At 59.5% G+C, this 16,247-nt stretch overlaps 1 protein-coding gene and 1 long non-coding RNA gene across 12 annotated transcripts; one reads left to right on the plus strand and one right to left on the minus strand.

Moving 5' to 3' along the window:
* Positions 1-6: 6 nt before the first annotated feature.
* On the plus strand, positions 7-10,990 carry TEX22 (testis expressed 22). 11 transcript variants are annotated; one of them, XR_004620265.1, is made up of 3 exons: positions 7-778; positions 1,078-1,158; positions 1,598-3,606. XR_004620265.1 is itself a non-coding variant. In XM_034642593.1 (3 exons), exons 1-3 carry the CDS (start codon positions 617-619, stop codon positions 10,042-10,044), a joined length of 471 nt encoding a protein of 156 aa, XP_034498484.1. In that variant the 5' UTR covers positions 7-616; the 3' UTR covers positions 10,045-10,990. The 11 variants fall into 11 exon arrangements, 4 of the variants coding, with proteins under 4 accessions (XP_034498484.1, XP_034498482.1, XP_034498483.1 ...); XR_004620264.1 differs by having other exon boundaries at positions 1,098-1,158; XM_034642593.1 differs by lacking the exons at positions 1,078-1,158; positions 1,598-3,606 and adding exons at positions 9,586-9,714; positions 9,865-10,990.
* Positions 10,991-11,392: 402 nt separating this feature from the next.
* LOC117796004 lies at positions 11,393-16,239 on the minus strand. The gene is made up of 3 exons (XR_004620267.1): positions 14,638-16,239; positions 12,974-13,058; positions 11,393-12,894 (listed from the first exon to the last, which is right to left on the minus strand). It is a non-coding gene; the product is annotated as an uncharacterized LOC117796004 (long non-coding RNA).
* Between the last annotated feature and the right edge of the window lie 8 nt (positions 16,240-16,247).

Genomic DNA, 16,247 nt, shown 5'->3' on the forward strand with positions numbered 1-16,247 from the left:
CCCCGGCCTGCCCCACCACGTACTCGTAGCGTCCCGCACACTCCGTGCCCAGCCGCAAGTACCCTGCTCCTCCGTCAGGGACTGCCGCCTCCCTAATGGTTCCCTCCTCCCCACCTCCCACCATGTGCCCCCTTGACCCCCGCCCTGAGCCCCCCTCAGCCCACTCGTTGCCCGCAGAGCCCCTGGAGGGGAGAGGGGCAGCGTCGTCCGGCTTGCCGCCCCCCTTGGGGTGTGGTCCGCGCGGCGTCGAGGTGAGGTCACAGCGGGCAGGAGGAGGGAGGCAGGGAGAGCCCTGGAGCCCTTCGTTCTCTGCCTGCGCTGGGTCTTCTGTGCGGATCCGGCTGAGGGCACATGCCCCCCGGGGTGGAGCCAAGGTGGGAAGCCTGGGCCCCTGGAGAGCGGGCGGCGGGGTGCTGTAGGTACTCCTGCCGGGGTGACCGTGGCGAGAAAAAGGGCGGGAGCAGCAGCTGGGGACCCCCTGGCACTGCTGCCCGGTAGCTGGAAGGTGAGCCTAGCAGGGCCTGACACTGCCTCCATCTGCTTGGGGGCCCCAGGGAGCGGTGGTGAGCTTTCCCAGAGCCCGGGAGGTGCAGACAAGCAGCCTGTGGGGCTGGAGATGGACAGTCCGGAGCACTTGTCTAATGCCCCCATGGGGAAGAAGTCAGAACTGCCGCTGCCCCAAGAGCACAGGCAGCCCTCTCCCCCTCTGAGCCCGACTGTGGCCTGGGGCCAGCCCGGTGCCCAGAGCGAAGGGCAGCAGCCGCAGACTCAGGACTGGGTAAGCTGGACCCCGGGACCTGGCTTTGCAGGTGGGGGGGTCTGGATGGGCTGCAGAAGGGGCATCTCGGCCTCGGGGAGGGCTGAACGTTGCCTGGTGGGAGGCTCACGGAGCATCAGCTCTCTTCCCGGGGCCCTGGGTGGGTGCCAGGGTGGGCCCTTCTGCCTCCCATTCTGGGCCCTGTCCATTTCTTCTGGGCACTTCAGAGGCCAGCACCTGCACCCTGGGCAGGGAGGGCAGCACCACAAGGAGGGAGCCCAGTGATGGGGGGCAGACAGTCAGCAGGACTGTTCCCAAAGTAGTGACAGAACATTCCCAGGGTGCTTGTGATGGCCCCTAGATGGAGGCACCTCTCCGCCCCCCTACCTCACGCCGGATGGGTAAGCAGCTGCCGGGTTCCCACGGAGCCATGAGGAGGGGACAGCCCCGGGGGGTGCTTCAGGAGCAGAGAAGCCAGATGCCCAGAGTTCTGCGTGGATCCCTGTGTGCAAGGGTCAGAGCCAGGCCGGACGCGTGCCAGGTGTGATAGGGTGGGCACACGTGGTGCTGGTCATGGGCCAGCATGAGTGGGAGTCTGTCAGCCTGTGCGCTTAGACAGTGTGCGTGTGTGCTTGCCATGGTCAGAGGTTCACATAAGAAGGTGGCAGGAAAAGGGAAGGCAGGCTCCCTAGCTGCCCCCTGTGGCCACCGTGTGCTCTTCCCGCCCGAGTACCTGTGACGGCTGTGTGAGGGCACTGTGAGGGTCCTGGGGGGGCCAAAGCCGCAGACCACTCGACTTGCTGGACTAGCACATAAACATACAAGCGTGTCACCTGGCAGGAGGAAATTCTCCTGGCAGCTCTTGGCCAGAGGCCACCCCCTCCCCAGCCCCCAAGCTTGAGGTTCTCAGAGGTGAGTGGGGGCCAGTGGGGCAGCAGGGGAGAGGGAAACAAGGGCCCGGTGGGAGGTAGCCAGGGGGAGGGATTTGGGTGGAGGCCAGATGAGGGTGCAGACTCATCTCTGCAGACTCAGGTGTCTGGTTTGGGGGCAGGGAGCCCCTCTCCCTCCTGCTGCTTCCCTCCTCTGCTCCCAGCCCTTCAGGAATGGCAGCTGTTCACTGCAGCTTTAAAGGATTCCGTGGGCTACCCCGTGTCTCACTGTCCTGCATGGTGTCCTTCCTGTGTGCTCCTTGGTGTAGAATGCTGTTCCCATCACCTGCAGCCTGGCTGACATAAGTTAAGTCCACCTTTCCTTCCGTCCCTGTGTCATCCCATCCCAGGCCCCACAAGAGCTGTGTTCATTTGCAGTGTTCACCATGGCCCCCCGTTGCCCCACACAGTGAGGCCATGTGCTCCTAAAGGGGCAGTGAGCTCAGGCTGAGGCCAAGGTCTAAGGGTCTAAGGGGACCTTTTCTGACGGAGGGTCTGCCAACATCCAGCCCCTCACTGAGGGCTGGACAAGCTTACTGAAATGACCGCAGAGAGTTCCGAAGAAGACAAGACCCCACAGACAGCACGGGAGGGCTGGCCAATAGGAGTTGCGTTCTGGTGGGCCATCGCAGACTGGCCAGAGCAGCAGGGCCCACTCCCCGCTGTGTGGTGGGGGCAGCAGAAACAGCTTGCTGCCCTAGCCACTGAGCCCCAGTCCACCCTCATCGCTAATCTGGTGTTGGTGTCCTGTCCATACCACCTGACAGCTAAGGGCACCAGACATTTGCACAAAACCTCTATAATGAAGGAGAGTAAAGCTGGAGACAACCGCAGCAGTGCCGAGCAGAGCAGAACGGGGCTGCCGGCGAGTCGTGTGTGCCATCTTGGAAGAATTGGCCCACCGAGCCAAGCGAGAGGGATATGAACACGGGACAGCAGCACCACGGGGGACGTGACCGTGCTGTTCAGTGTGGGAGACTGGACCAGAACCGGTCCACAGCAGAGGTTCGGGAAGAGTCCACACAGCTGTGTGCAAAGCAGTGCCCTGCATGGTTAGGAACAGACTCCAGAAGAAAAGTGAAAAAGGCCAACCTGAAAATGGGAGTGAACTTGATAGGAAATAGGCAACCCTACTAGGGAAACTTTAAAACACCCCGAAGCCTTAGACTTGACAGCAGGGAGAGACACCCCATTCTCGGAGGGGAAAACTCCCGGCGCCAAGGGTCCTCCTCAGGCATCTCACAGTCCAGTGTCATCAACAATACAGATGCTAAGTACTGGGGGCACCTGGTCAGAAGAGCATTTGACGCCTGATCTCGGGGTCATGGGTTCCAGCCCCCTGTTGGGTGTAGGGATCATTTAAAAAATATATATATATGGTAAATGTTTTCTCTTCTTCAGTATGCCAAACTGGTAAAATAGAAAAAATAATCCAAAATAGGTTCAGTCCTAGCAAATGTGAATTCATATCACAAAGGAAGAGTCCTGGCCTGTGATGCATGAATATCAGGACTGGAAAGAAAGTCTGGAAACGGACCCGAATGCCCGCAGACACTTAGTGCGGGACGAAGATGGCATCTCAGATCAGTGGGGCAGAGGGGCTTCCAGTAAGTCATGGGGGCCACGGTGTAGCTGTGTACAAGACCGACAGTTGTCCCCGTGCCTCTCACTGAGCACCAAGCTGAGCCCCAGCGGCATAGGGCCAGCCTTTCCAACCTAGCACCTGGGGGGCTCGGTGGGTGAAGCGTCTGCCTTCGGCTCAGGGCGTGATCGTGATCCCGGGTCCTGGGATCGAGTCCCACGTCGGGCTCCCTGCTCCACGGAGAGCCTGCTTCTCCCTCTCTCTCTGCGCCCCTCTCGTGCTCTCGCGCTCTGTCCAATAAATAGTAAATCTTTAATAAAGAGAAGTACCAGCAAGGATGTGGGGAGAGTGGAACCCTGTGCAGCGCCGCGGGGAGTGGGGAGTGGTGCGGTCACGGGGAGGAACAGCATGGAGTCTCTCCAAAGGGTAGTGCAAAATTACCATGTGGCCCGGGACTTGACTGGCACACATCCGACAGAACTGAAGTCCGGGACTCGAGCTGGTTGGTGTACGTCCATGTCCACGGCAGCATTGTGCACAAGAGCCAAAGCGTGGCAGCCACCCAGGGGTCCACCGAAGCCGAATGTGAGGTGTACGCACGGTGGGACATTATTTAGCCTTAAAAAAGGAAGCTCGTTCTGACAAATGTCACAACATGGGTGAACCTTCAGGACATTGTGCTGAATTGTCGGCCAGTCACAGACCGACAAACGCTGTATGACCCACCTATATGAGGTCCCTAGAGTAGTCAGACCCAGAAAGTACAGCGGGGGCACCAGGGTCTGGGGAGTTAGCGTGTAGGGAGCACAGTTTCCGTCTGGGAAGATAAGAACGTTCTGGACCCAGGCGGTGGTGGCGGGTGCGCGACACTGAATGTGCTTTAATGACAGGGAGCTTGTGCAGCTTACGATGGTAAGAGTTATGCGTAATTTTGGGCATGTGAGAAAACATAAAAGGAGAAGAGAAAAGAAGGGGAAAATGTCTTGTGGGGACATGCAGCTCCCTATGGGGGACAGGGCGGAGCTACTGCCGGCCCCACAAGGCACTGCTGGCAAGTGCTGTGTGGTCCTGGGGAGTCCAGTGGGGACGCGGCACCACCGAGACTTCTGGACTCAGCAGGCCAGCGTGGAAGCAAAGCTCCACGCACTGAGGGAAACTGGAGAGCCACGCGTGCCAAACAGAAGTTCTAGAAGGACAGGAGGGACACTGAGCGAGGCTGCCCCACCAGCCAACCCTGCGGGGCTTGGGCCAGTCTGAACTGGACACCCCGGGGCAACTGAGGCCAGCAGGTTGTCCTGAAAACGGAGGCGAACAGGCGCCTCCCTGCCCTGACACCCAGCACCGGACAAAGGCACCAGGAGCGAGCCCGGAGGGACAGGGGCCCCGGGGGGCAGAGACCCACACGTGGGTCATGCAGCACGTGCACCTGCAGCGAGCAGGCAGTCGTGGGAACTGAGGCCTGGCTCCCGGAGGGCAGCTCCGCTGGCAGGCAAGAGGGTGAAAGGTGTTTGGTGTCAGGGCGATGAGTGAAGTCAGTCCTCTGACCCGAGTGTGAGAAGGCGGCGGACACAGGTGCGGTCAGGCGTGCCGGGAGCCAGTGCCCCCTGCTGATGGCAGCCCACGTGGTGGCGCGTGCAGGCGGAGCGCTGACCCGGGGTGAACCACCCGTTGAAGCCACTTAGGAACATAGAAATCCATTTAATAAAATTCTCTGCATTAACAAAGGAGGAAGACCGCACGATTATCTCAACAGATATGGAGAAACAGTGTTAATAAATTCCAGTATCTTTCCTTAAGTATAAAAACCTATTGATTATTTTTTAATTGAAGCATAATTAAGACAGAACCTACGGCTCCGAGTAAGGCAGGAAGAGATGGGCGTTCCTGTGACCTGATAAAGGGAGCTCTCGAGAGCCGCGACTGGGCTTCCCGGACTGTTTCTCACAGGTACAGGGTGTCGTGCCCAAGTCAGGAAAATGAAATGAGCTATAAATACCTGAAAAGAAAACATGAGATGGGCACTATTTGCAGCTAATCTATTGTCTGTCTAGAAAAAGCCATGCAAGCCCGTGAAGAGAGAAGACTGCTAGGAAAAGAGGACGGCTGGAGATGGTCTCCATTTAAAACTACAGAGTTTCTCGGGGCCCTGGGGCGCTCAGTCAGTGAAGCGTCTGCCTTCAGCTCAGGTCACAGTCTCAGGGTCCCGGGATCGAGCCCCGCATCGGGCCCCCTGCTCAGCGGGAAGTCTGCTGCTCCCTCTCCCTCTGCCGCTCCCCCTGCTTGTGCGCTCTCACTCTGCCAAATAAATAAATAAAATCTTTTTTGAGAGCGCTTCACTGACTGAGCCACCCAGGTGCCCCAGAAAAAAAAGATCTTTAAAAAATATAAAACTTAATAGTTCCTCAATACACTGAAAATAACCAACCAGAAATGTACTGGGGAAAAAGGATCCATTCCCTTTCTCTTTACTTTTTTTTTTTTTTTTGGTCTTTTTTGGATCCATTCCCTTCAACAACAGAAGCTGCAAAGTCCTTAAGACCGAGTCTGTTCTCGTGAAGAACAGTATAACCGAGTAGCACAGACGACACCTCACGGAAATCCACGCCATCTTACTTGACGGGAAGACTCGATGCCATAAACCTACCAGATTTCCCCAAAGTACCTTATTCAATGCAATACCAATTTTTTTTTTATAAAAAACAAACTTTTCACGAATGTTGAAGATTTTATCCTAAATGTACATACGTCTCTGTCCATGTATTATCTGTCGCACCCAACAAATGTCCCTGAGGCTTAGCAGCTTAAAACAATAATAAATACGTTTGTCCCAGTTTCTGTAGGGCAGGAATTTGGGAGCCGCTTCGCTGGGTGGCTTTGGTCTGTCAGGTTACAGTCGGATGTTACAGCTACAGTCATCGGGAAGTTGAATAACGCTGCAAAATCCACTTCCACAGTGGCTCATTCACGTGGCTGGCAAGTCGGTGTCGCGGGCAGGAGGGCTTGCTCCCCCCCGGGAGCCACGGCAGAGGCTGGCTGACACGGGCAGTCCGACCACCGCCACAGGCCCGGCAAGCCCAAAGCAGGAGCTGTGAAAGGACTGTCGCCAGAGCCATCACGGTGGAACCCCAGGCCCCAGAGGCAGAGATGAGCTCTCAAAAGCCATCGAGGAGGAAGGACAGCTGAAAGCAGCGACAGAGACAGACACAGGCAAGTGATCCACGGTCCAGTGCAGCGAGTCCAGAGATGGGCCCCGGTGGAAGTCTGGGGACTTCACGGGCGCTTTGCGTGGCATTGTGGAGCGGAGGGGGACACACTTCCCCACGGATGCCGCCCGTTATGATCAAACAGCACAGACGGGCCGGGAGAGTGCGCGGGCAGCGTCAGAATCTCGGAGGGGCGTTCCGACCTGGGGCCCACGCTAAATCCGCAGTGGGAAATGCTGACAAATCTGCCTGCAGATTTCAAAGGTTGGAACAAAGACCCGAAAATCTTACCGAGGGTCGGAAGATAAGGCTTGTCCTACGTATAACATTCTAACGTTTACCCACCAGAACGTCCACAGAGACGCTCCCCAGCAGCGAGAAGGCAGGTTTTGAGTAAGAGAGCGTCTGAGGCCTGTGGACTCGATTCACGAGAAACGCAAAACGGACGCTGGGCGGGAGGAGACCGGCTGCCACGGGTGAGGGCGCCTGGGCCGGGCCGCCAGTCCCTCTGTTGTGTTGGCGTTCAGAGAGCCAATGGGCGGTCACTGTCCACGGTTGTCACTTTTTTTTTTTCTTTTCATTTTAACTTACTCATTAGCCTTTCCTCCTGCCTCTAACTTTTACTGAAGTGGTTTTGTTGTTCTTTTCCTCGCTGCTTGACTTGCTGGCTTCACCTGCTCTGGGGTTTTTCCTAATTTTCCAGCATTTCAAGTTCTGTCTTCACAGGACGGCTGCAGTGAGCCGGCTTGCAGCCTGGATTTCCCCTCTCACTCGGGTGGATATGGGGTACTTTGGAAGGTGCACCCCAGTATGCTTCTGCTGTTAATTTCTAATTGCACTGCCCCGCGGTTGCCCGATGTGACCCGGGAGTCCTGTGTTGGCACACGTGTTTGGTTGGTGGCCTGAGGTGTGGCCGATCTGTGTGGGCTCCACGTGCTTGGTGAGAGCCTGATTCTCCGCGGGTCAGAGCGGTGTGCACGTTTTGTTAGAGCGCTCGGCCCAATCACTTCAATCTTTATTTTTACAATGTCGGGCTCCCTTTAACACATGTGTGCATGTAGGTTAGAATGACAGCCCCGCCCCAGCTCTTGGGGTCCCAGGTGGCACGGCAAGGCGCCCACTGCTTCCAGCTCTCGTGGCTGCTCCCACCGCCGGTTGTGATTCCAGGATTTGGGGGCCTGTCCTCACTGTGCGCTCTTCCTGGGGACTCCAGTCACGGCCAGAGCTGCTGCGTCTCTGCGGCCAAAGCCCCACGCTGCACTTGCGGCTCAGTCCTCCTCAGAGCCCTGGGCATGGGGACAACTGCCGTGGCGCTTTCCCTGCGGACACATTTCCACGTTTAAAGAGCTCCAGCTCGTCTGAGCGCTCCTCTCCCACACCACCCTTTTTCTGTTTCATGGACTCCCGTGTCTAGGGGAACAACAGACACCGGGCGGGGGACTCTTTCCTGTCCCCCGAGTGTCTCTGCTCCCTGGCAGAGGCCGCATCTGCTCTTGGTCGGTGCTGAAAAGTGGGGCGCGGGGCTGGCTGGAGGCTTGCTCGCGGTCGGGCACTCGGGGTGTGCTGGGGCATGTTTCTGGGGCTCTGCCCTGGGCGCCCCATCCTCGGGTCTGTCAGGCTGCCCATTTTCCCCAGACAGGAACCCTCATCTCCCGGGAGGAGAGGGAGAAGAGCCCGGCCCCACGGATCTTCGTGCAGAGTGGCAGAGTGGGGAGAGGGGCTGGGGACTTCACGATTTTTTTTTTTGCAGGAGTTGGGGGGAGGGAAACATATTGTCTCCAAGTCTGGAGACTCGAAGTTCAAAGCCTGAGTGTCAGCAGCGTTGGCTCCGTTCCCAGGCCCTCCTCCTTGGCTCGTAGTTGGCCCTCTGCTCTGTGTCCCCTCACATCTTCCTTCTGTGTGTGCCTCTCGGTCCTAACGTGCACTTTGGGGGTTTTGTTTCTGGTCTTGCTAATTATGTGTAAATGTAGGGCTCAGCAGTATTACATACATTCACGTTGTTGGAAACGGATCTCCAGGACCTTTTTGTTGGCGGACCTAATGCTGTCCCCATTCAACACCCCCGTCTACCTCCAGTCCCTGTGAACCTGGCTGCTCTAGGGACCTCCTATGAGTGAAATCACACAGGGTTTATCCTTTGGTGACCTGCCTATGTCACTCAGCATAGTGTCCTCAAGTTTCCCCCATGTCCTTTCCTTTTTAAGGCTGAATAATATTCCACTGTGTGGATTTACCGCACCAGGGATGTACTCACCCATCAATGGACGTTTGGGTTTTCCCACCTTTTGTCTGTTGTGGGTCATGCAGCCATGACCTGCGAGTGCAATGTCTCTTCGAGACCTGCTTTCTGTTCCTTTGGGTAGATACCCAGAAGTGGGACTGCTGGCTCATATGCAAATCCTATTTTTAATTTTTTGAGGAATAGGGATTTTACTCTGCCCTTGTCTTAATCCTCCATTTTTAGCGTGCCCCCCCATGGCATTCCAGACAATGACGCACCGTCCAGGAGGGAGCAGGCCCCCCCCCAAGGCTGGGCAGAGTCTGGGGGGGTCTGAGGGTCTTTCACAGACAGCCCACCTGGGAAGTTTCATGGGGGGGGGTCCTGCAGGGGTGCTACCTGCTTTTGACCTTTCCCAGTTACTGACCTCTTTCCAGCCTCCTACCTTGTGCTCCTACCACCCTCCTCCACTGGCCCCTTGCCAATTCTTTGTGTGTTCTCACGGTTCCTGCGGCTTTTTTTTTTACTTTAGAGGGGCTGGAGGAGGAGCGCCCCTCCCCAGGTCCCGCCTCTCCTGAGGTTCTTGCAGGCTGGCTTGGAGGATCCCTACCTCCTGCCCCCTCCTGGCCCCAGTGGGAAGGGCCATGGCAGCCGCTGCGAGCACCTCCCCGTCCAGGGGCTGACCCTCGCTCAGAAAAGCGTCCAGGCGCAGAGCTGCTCCGGAAAGCCACCACGGGCGCAGGGCGGGAGGCTGAAGCGCCCCGGCCCCTGGAGGCAGAGCTGGATCCTGGGGAGGAGCGAGCCGAACGCTCTTCCTGCGGCGTGCCCAGGTTGGCAGGCGCAGGAGCTGCGGCGCGCAGGTGTGGCCTGTGCCCACCGCCTCCCTGTTCCCGCAGGTGCGCGAGCCGCCTGAGAGCAGGCGCCCGAGCCGTCACTGGAGCGTCAGCATCGACGAGCGCCGGCGGCGGGCCACGCAGGGCGGCTGGGAGGAGCTGGGCACCGGCGGGCCAACCCCCCACGGCAGGGTGCGTGGCGGGCGGCGGGGAGAGGCTGGGCACCGCTGTCTCCCGCTGCCCGGTGTGCCGGGGGCGGGGGACGCGGGGCGGATGGTGGGCGCGGGCCACACGCAGCCCCTTCCCGGCCCCGCCCCGCCCCGACCCCACGGTTGCCCCCAGGACATCGCGCAGCTCGTGGCCCAGCTGGTGTCCGAGGACGTGGACAAGGACGTGCTCCTCCCCCACCCTCCGAGGTCCTCTGAGTCGGCCAACGCCTTCCACGCCTTCCTGGCCCGGAGCACGCCTTTCTGGCAGACTGTGACTTCGGAGGCACAGGTCTCGAGGTCACCACCGTCCTAAGAGCCGGCTCAGCCCAGTGTCTGTCTTCCAGCGCCTTTCCTGGGGGTCCTGGGGTAGGTGGCGCCTGAGTCCTCTTCACACCCCACCCCGGGGCTTATGAGCCCAGGGAGAGAACACAGGCCCAGGAGGGACCTCGGGCTGCCCCTTCCTGAGAACACACAGCCCTGAGGCCTGGGAGGCCACCTCGGGGAGGGGTGCCTTGCCCCAGCCCAGCCTCCAGGAGGCCACCTGGAGGGGCCTGGGGGACAGGGCAGAGTGGGGCCTTCCAGGAGAGCCCTCTGCTGCCTAGAGAGGCCGCATGCACCTTCCTGGGGCCAAGCAGCTGCCAATGACCTGGGCCGGGGGGCATGGTGGCTCACAGGCCCCACCTACAGAGCCTGGTTCAGGACCGACTCCTTTGCTGGTCCTCCAGGAGGGTGGGGATTTTGATGTCATGAACTGCTGGGTACTGCGGGCACCAGGTCTCATGTTGGGCCCTGCTTGCAGGAGGCCCAAAGCGGCACACATAATAACCCTGGGGGAGCAGAACACAGAGGGAGGCTTCCTGGAGGAGGTGGTGCGTCCCCAGCTCTGCACAGTGGTTGGTGAACAGGCCAAGAAAGCAGTGTGGGCAGAGTGGATGGGGAAGCTGCGATGAGCTGTCTGCTTGGGGAGGTTGAGGGGTGGGAGGAAGGGTTCTGAGCTGGGGGTGACGAGGTGGAGCCGTGTTTGGGGAGATGAAGCTGGAGGGGAACTGGGAGTGGGGGGAGGGAAGCAGGGGCATGCTGGCAGGCTCCCAGCCCTCAGGGGCCATGGGAGGATAGCAGTAGGGGGTGGGTGCCATCCCTGGGACTTGGCCACTGAGTCTCAGGGGCTGACGGGCTTCTGTGTGGGGGTAGCTGGGTCGAGGGGACTTGGAGCAAGATGAGGTGATCAACCCCCGGTCTGGGGTGAGGGCAGGAACCAGGCCTGTGCAGCAGCTGGGCACCTGCATGCACCAGCCTCCCTGGGTCCGGGAGCCTACTGCTGCCCCACAGGCCAGGGGGAGCGTGTCCTGAGGGGCGGGGTGAGGGTTAGGCAGCGCCCGGGGGCATGATGATGCCCTCCCCCTTAGGGACCTCTGATGATGAAGTCGGGGGTGGGTGTCCAGGGCCGGGCTCCACGCTGGGCAGGAAGGTCCCCACCCTCACTAGTACTCACAGTGCAGAGTGGGAGCTAAGGGTAGAGGTGACGAGGGCCCTGGAGTTCTTTGTCACGGAGTGGGTTTCAAGTCCACGTGTTGTCTCTAGAGATCTGGAAGCTCACTGGGCTGACCTACCAGTGCTGGTCTCGCTCAGGGCCTGTCATGAGGCTGCAGTCAGATGAGTCCACGATGCCCGGATGGCCAGCCCTCTGCCTCCCACATGGTCTTGGCGCCTCTCCCCTGCTGGGAGCCAGCCGCCCGGGGCCCAGCACCCAGCACTCCTGCCACGGGGCAGAGGAGAGGGGCCTGTGGAGGGCTGGGGCCCCCAGCACCCTCCGCTGCCTCCTCCGTGGTTACCATGGTTACGAAGGCCTCAGGACCAGCCCAGTGGCCATGCCCCGTTCCGTAGAGTGCAGCGTCCCGGCCAGGTGTCCCTCACCACCTGGGGAGTGTTGGTTTCTACTGCTGCCCTAGACTTGACGCCCTCCGATTCCCTGACCGGAGGCTCTCCAGAAATCCAAGACGGGCCTCGGCAACCTAAGATCAGGCTGTGGGCAGGGCTGCCTTGGCTTCTGGGGGCTTGTGGGGAGAACGTGCTCCCAGCCTTTTCCAGTTTTTGGAGGTGCCGCATGCCTCGGCACATGGCCGCTTCCCCCAGCTTCCAAGCCAGCAGCACAGCTTCCGTCTGCCCCGTGCCATGTCCTCTGGGCTTCTCTTCCGTCTGCCCCCGGGTGCTGCGGGCTGCTACTCCGTCGTCATGGCCGCACGGTCCCGGGCTCCCGTGGGCACATTCGCAGGCTTGGGGTGAAGACGTGGACATCTTTTTAGGGGGCACTGTGCCTTCCACAGGAGCTTGGGCATCGAGCGGATAGAAGTTGGGGGTGCTGCTTTCCATCCCCCAGAACACAGGGCTGCCCCCAACAACCAAGGATGATCGGGCCCCAGATACGAACAGTACCGCCGCTGAGAGTCCCTGGGAGAGAAGAGGGTCCACCCAGCAGACAGAGTGGGCGTCAGTAGGACGAGCAGAGAGGGACAGTCTTGGGCCATCATCAGTCTGGCGAGGACATCACCTGGGCCACCCCCAGCCGCGGACATGGCAGTGCCTCCACCCTATGTCCATTCTTTGTTTTATTTTGATTTAAGATCTTATTTATTTTGAAAACGCAAGTGGGTGGAGGGGCAGAGGGGGAGAGAATCCCAAGCAGAGTCCCCGCTGAGCGTAGAGCCCAACCCCACAACCCTGAGATCACGACCTGAGCCAAAATCAAGAGTGAGACGCTTCACCGACTGTGCCCCCCGGGGCACCCCCCCATGTCCATTCTTCTCTGTCCGTTCCCTTCCCTTCAGCCAGGTGGGTCTCTCCTCAAGCTCCAGGAGGAATAACACACCTCCCCAGGACTGACAGAGATCTCCCCAGGTGGGGGGCCCTTTGGGGACATTCCTGGGTGGGGGCGTTGGGGTGCTCTGGGGGCAGGGCGGACAGTGTCCCACAGCAGGCTTGCCCGGGCTGGCCGCATGGTGTCCCTTGCGCCCTAGCACCTGTCTATGCCCATGAGGGAGGCCAGCCTGGAGCAGGGAGCAGAGGTTGCTGTAGACACCCCAAGTAGGAAGGGATGTGTGTTCTGGGGCTGTCGTTTGTGTCCTCCCGAGGGCCAGCCCACGACCACGACCCAGCACTGCCCCTGCTGAAAAAAATGACTCCGTGGCTTTGTAAGAATACGCTCGCTTTTCAACAATCCAACAATGAAGTTTTAAAAATCTCACCCACAAATTCATCAAGTTGAGGCTGTGGACATTCGGTGAAGGTTATCCAGGTATTTTCTAGAGACCCGGGCAGTGAGGAGAGAGCCTGTGGAAACGCAGAATAAGTACAGAGCTCCTCCCTGCAAATTTTTAAAATTTTAGTTTTAAAGGAAAACATGATTGCTGAATTAGATGAATGCGTCTTCACCCCAAGTTTAAAAGCTTCTAAGATTATTTTTAGAAATTGCAAAAATCAAGAGAGTGTCACGTGGCTTTGGCAGCACGCTCCCCTCAGACAGTGCTGGCTGACGTCCGGCTTCAAATGCTGGGGAGCTGGCGCTTGGCTCCCCGCCCACCAAGACCGTCATTCCCGCTCGGGGCTGGCACCGGTCTCAGGCCTCCACCCACCGGTCTCCCCCTCCCGGTGCTGTGGGGGCCGGGGTGAGCTCCCCCCCCCCACGTGGCCACTCTATCTTTGTTTTTAGTAGATCCTTACTGGCTGCAGGGAAGGTCAGCCTTTACGTGGTAGGAGAGCTTCGTTTCTTGGGTTCTTGGAGGCTTACAGGTGTTTTCCTGTGGCCCTCAGACCCCCCCCCCCAAGGAGCAGCGGGCACGTCCTTTCTTAGCTGATGCACGCTTTCCCTTCTGGCCTGGTCTTCGAGCGCTGACTGTTGCCACGGAATGAGGACCCAGCTGGGGTTCTGTCTGGCACGTGACCTGCTCTTTCCGAAAGCCAGTTCTAGTGACCCTTGAAGTCCAGCGACTCAGGCAACACGGGCCTCAGCACGGATGCCGCTCTGTCGGGATTTCCGGACCTGGTGTGTGGGCCCCCCTCATTCCATCTCCGAATGCTCTCTCTAGCGCTCGGCCTCTGGAGCCACGTGCTTCCCTGTGTCTCCTTGCTCGCCTCTTCTCACTCCTCACCATGCAGCCACCGAGGGAGCCCCCGCAGAATGGTCATTCAGAGCCCTCCAGTGTGGCCCACGGGGCGCTGCCCCTGCACGGGACCATGGTGCCCCCGAGGGGCTTCCTCCTCCACCGTGGGCCGCTCCTTCACCAACGCCCTGATCTCTCTCAACAACATGACCATTTCATCCCCTTACCCTTGTCCTTTTGTGACATCATCGTATATTGTGTATGGCCCCTGCCCTCCTCCCACCAGCCAGCATCCTCCCCTAGGGCAGAGACCTCGTCCCCCCCCCCCCATCTAAACAGTGTGGCATGAAGTAGGCGCTTAACAAGTCATCACCGAATGAAAAGTTACTGTTTTAATCGCTCAGTCTCGTCCCCAAGTTATGTCCAGCCTTTCCCGCATTAGTAATCCCGCGCCCTGCCCCTTGCTGTCCCTCACTTATTCTCGCAATGGCGTGATTTTGAGGAATGGCGTCTCCTCGGCTCCTAACTCTCGCTCGGTCCTGCTGTTGCACCATCCAGCCCTGGAACTGCTGATGCCTGACGGCAGGTGCTGACCCGTTCCCACCGCCTCCGGCCCGCCTGCGGCTCCCCGCACCATCTCTGTGAGGAGTTTCCTTGCCCCCGCCCTCCCTCCTCCCGTGTCTCTGTTGTTGGATGCGTGGACGTGGCCACCAGGCCTTCGTTCCTGCTCTGCCGCGAGGAGCCGTCTCCTGAATGGTCTCTGCGCTGCTAATAAATGTATGGATTCATAAGTCTCTCTTGCAACTGACCTGAGACCTGCTGACCGCCTCAGAGCAGGGAAGGGCGCTGCATGCAATGTCCCCTTTCTTCTTGTTCGTCTGGAAAGGGGAGCAAGCAGGTCCCAGCCAGACCAGCCAGGCTCTGCGGGGTCCCAGGCCGTACTAATTGTCACTCTGCTTTGTGAGGGGCGTATCCCTATCCTTCGTGGGACAGCTTGGGACCTGGATGTCTTCCGAGACCCTGGACCCCAGCGGCCTTGCTGCCCATGCCATGCCTGCCTGCCCACTCCCCAGCCATGCTTGTCCTCTGTCCCCATCGCAGGGAGGAAGTCAGCCCCCACCTTTTGGTCGGCTTCCCTCCCAGCCTGGGGCAGTGCGACACTTCCCAGGATGAAGCCCACCCTGTTTCTGGGATGGACGCAGAAGCGGGCACTGCAGAAGGCATGCGGTTTCAAGCTCTCTCCATGCCTAAAGGCTGCCTGGGTATTTTTCGGTAGTTCTAACTTTTCAGTCAATTTGCTGAGTACTGGGAGATTTTAGGACGCAGATTCACTGTCCAGATGAGGGGGTTCAAGGTTCAGGCCAGGGCGTTGGGAAGGGGGCCCATGGGGGGGGACACCACCCCACCACCACCTCCCCATTTGGGGAGCCTCCTCAACCTGTGCACCCCTTGCCCTGTACCTAAACTCCTCCTCCCCTCCCCCTTCCAAGGACCATCAACCACTTCTTCCTTGGCGGCCCTTCCTCAGAGAGCTGGCGGCCCGTGATTCATGGTGGGCTTTCCCTTTTCTGGAGACACGGGCTACAGCCTGTGGTTGTAGCCCACTGCCCTCCTTGGAACCCCTGGCTTTTACCCCAGCACCTGCTCTGGGGTCCTGCCCACCTTCCTAGTCCCCCATAGGGAACTCCCCCACTGCTGGGGGGCCTGCCCCCTGAACGCTTCCCTCCCTGCCCCACAGGGATGTCCCTCAACACCATGGCCTCCAGCCGCAGACCTGCCCCCCCTGCGTAAAGGGCATTAACCCACGGGAGTGCTCAGACCAGCAACCTGGGAGCCCAGACACTTCCTTTTCCTCTCCCCCAGCAGTGATGTCAACCGTGGCTTCAAACTCCAGCTGCGGCCTGCTTCTCGGACGCCACCCCCCCACCTCAAGCTCATCCTGGCCGGGGCCGCCAGTCTCGCCCTCCACACGGTCAGCGGAAGCTCCACAATCCTTGCACCTTAAGCAACACGCGTGCATGCACACACACACACGCACACACACACACACCTAGGGATCCCCACGGGGGCTGGGAAGGAGAAGCGGGTACCTTACTCCACACAGAGGTGGCCCTTCCAGTCTCCCTGTTCCTGGGGTATGTCACCATTCTCCTCGCCAACCTCATGGGTCTCAGACGGGGCCTCCCAGAGGGTGTCCTCTGGCTTTTTCATCAGGCCACAGTTCAGGGAGGCCACACCAGCTGAGGAGCGAGCCCACATGGACGTGGCTGGGGGCACCACCACTGTGCAAGCATGGCCAACGCGGCTGGGCAGCGAGGGCTGGGACAAAGACCCCTGGGCTGTGTGGAGAGCGCCAGGCCTGGAAGGGAGGTGTGGGGCGGGGCCATGCGGTCAGGGCTGGGCAGCTGAGCTTCAGGAC

The sequence above is a fragment of the Ailuropoda melanoleuca genome, chromosome 14, assembly GCF_002007445.2.
Source record: "Ailuropoda melanoleuca isolate Jingjing chromosome 14, ASM200744v2, whole genome shotgun sequence".
NCBI lineage: Eukaryota > Metazoa > Chordata > Mammalia > Carnivora > Ursidae > Ailuropoda > Ailuropoda melanoleuca.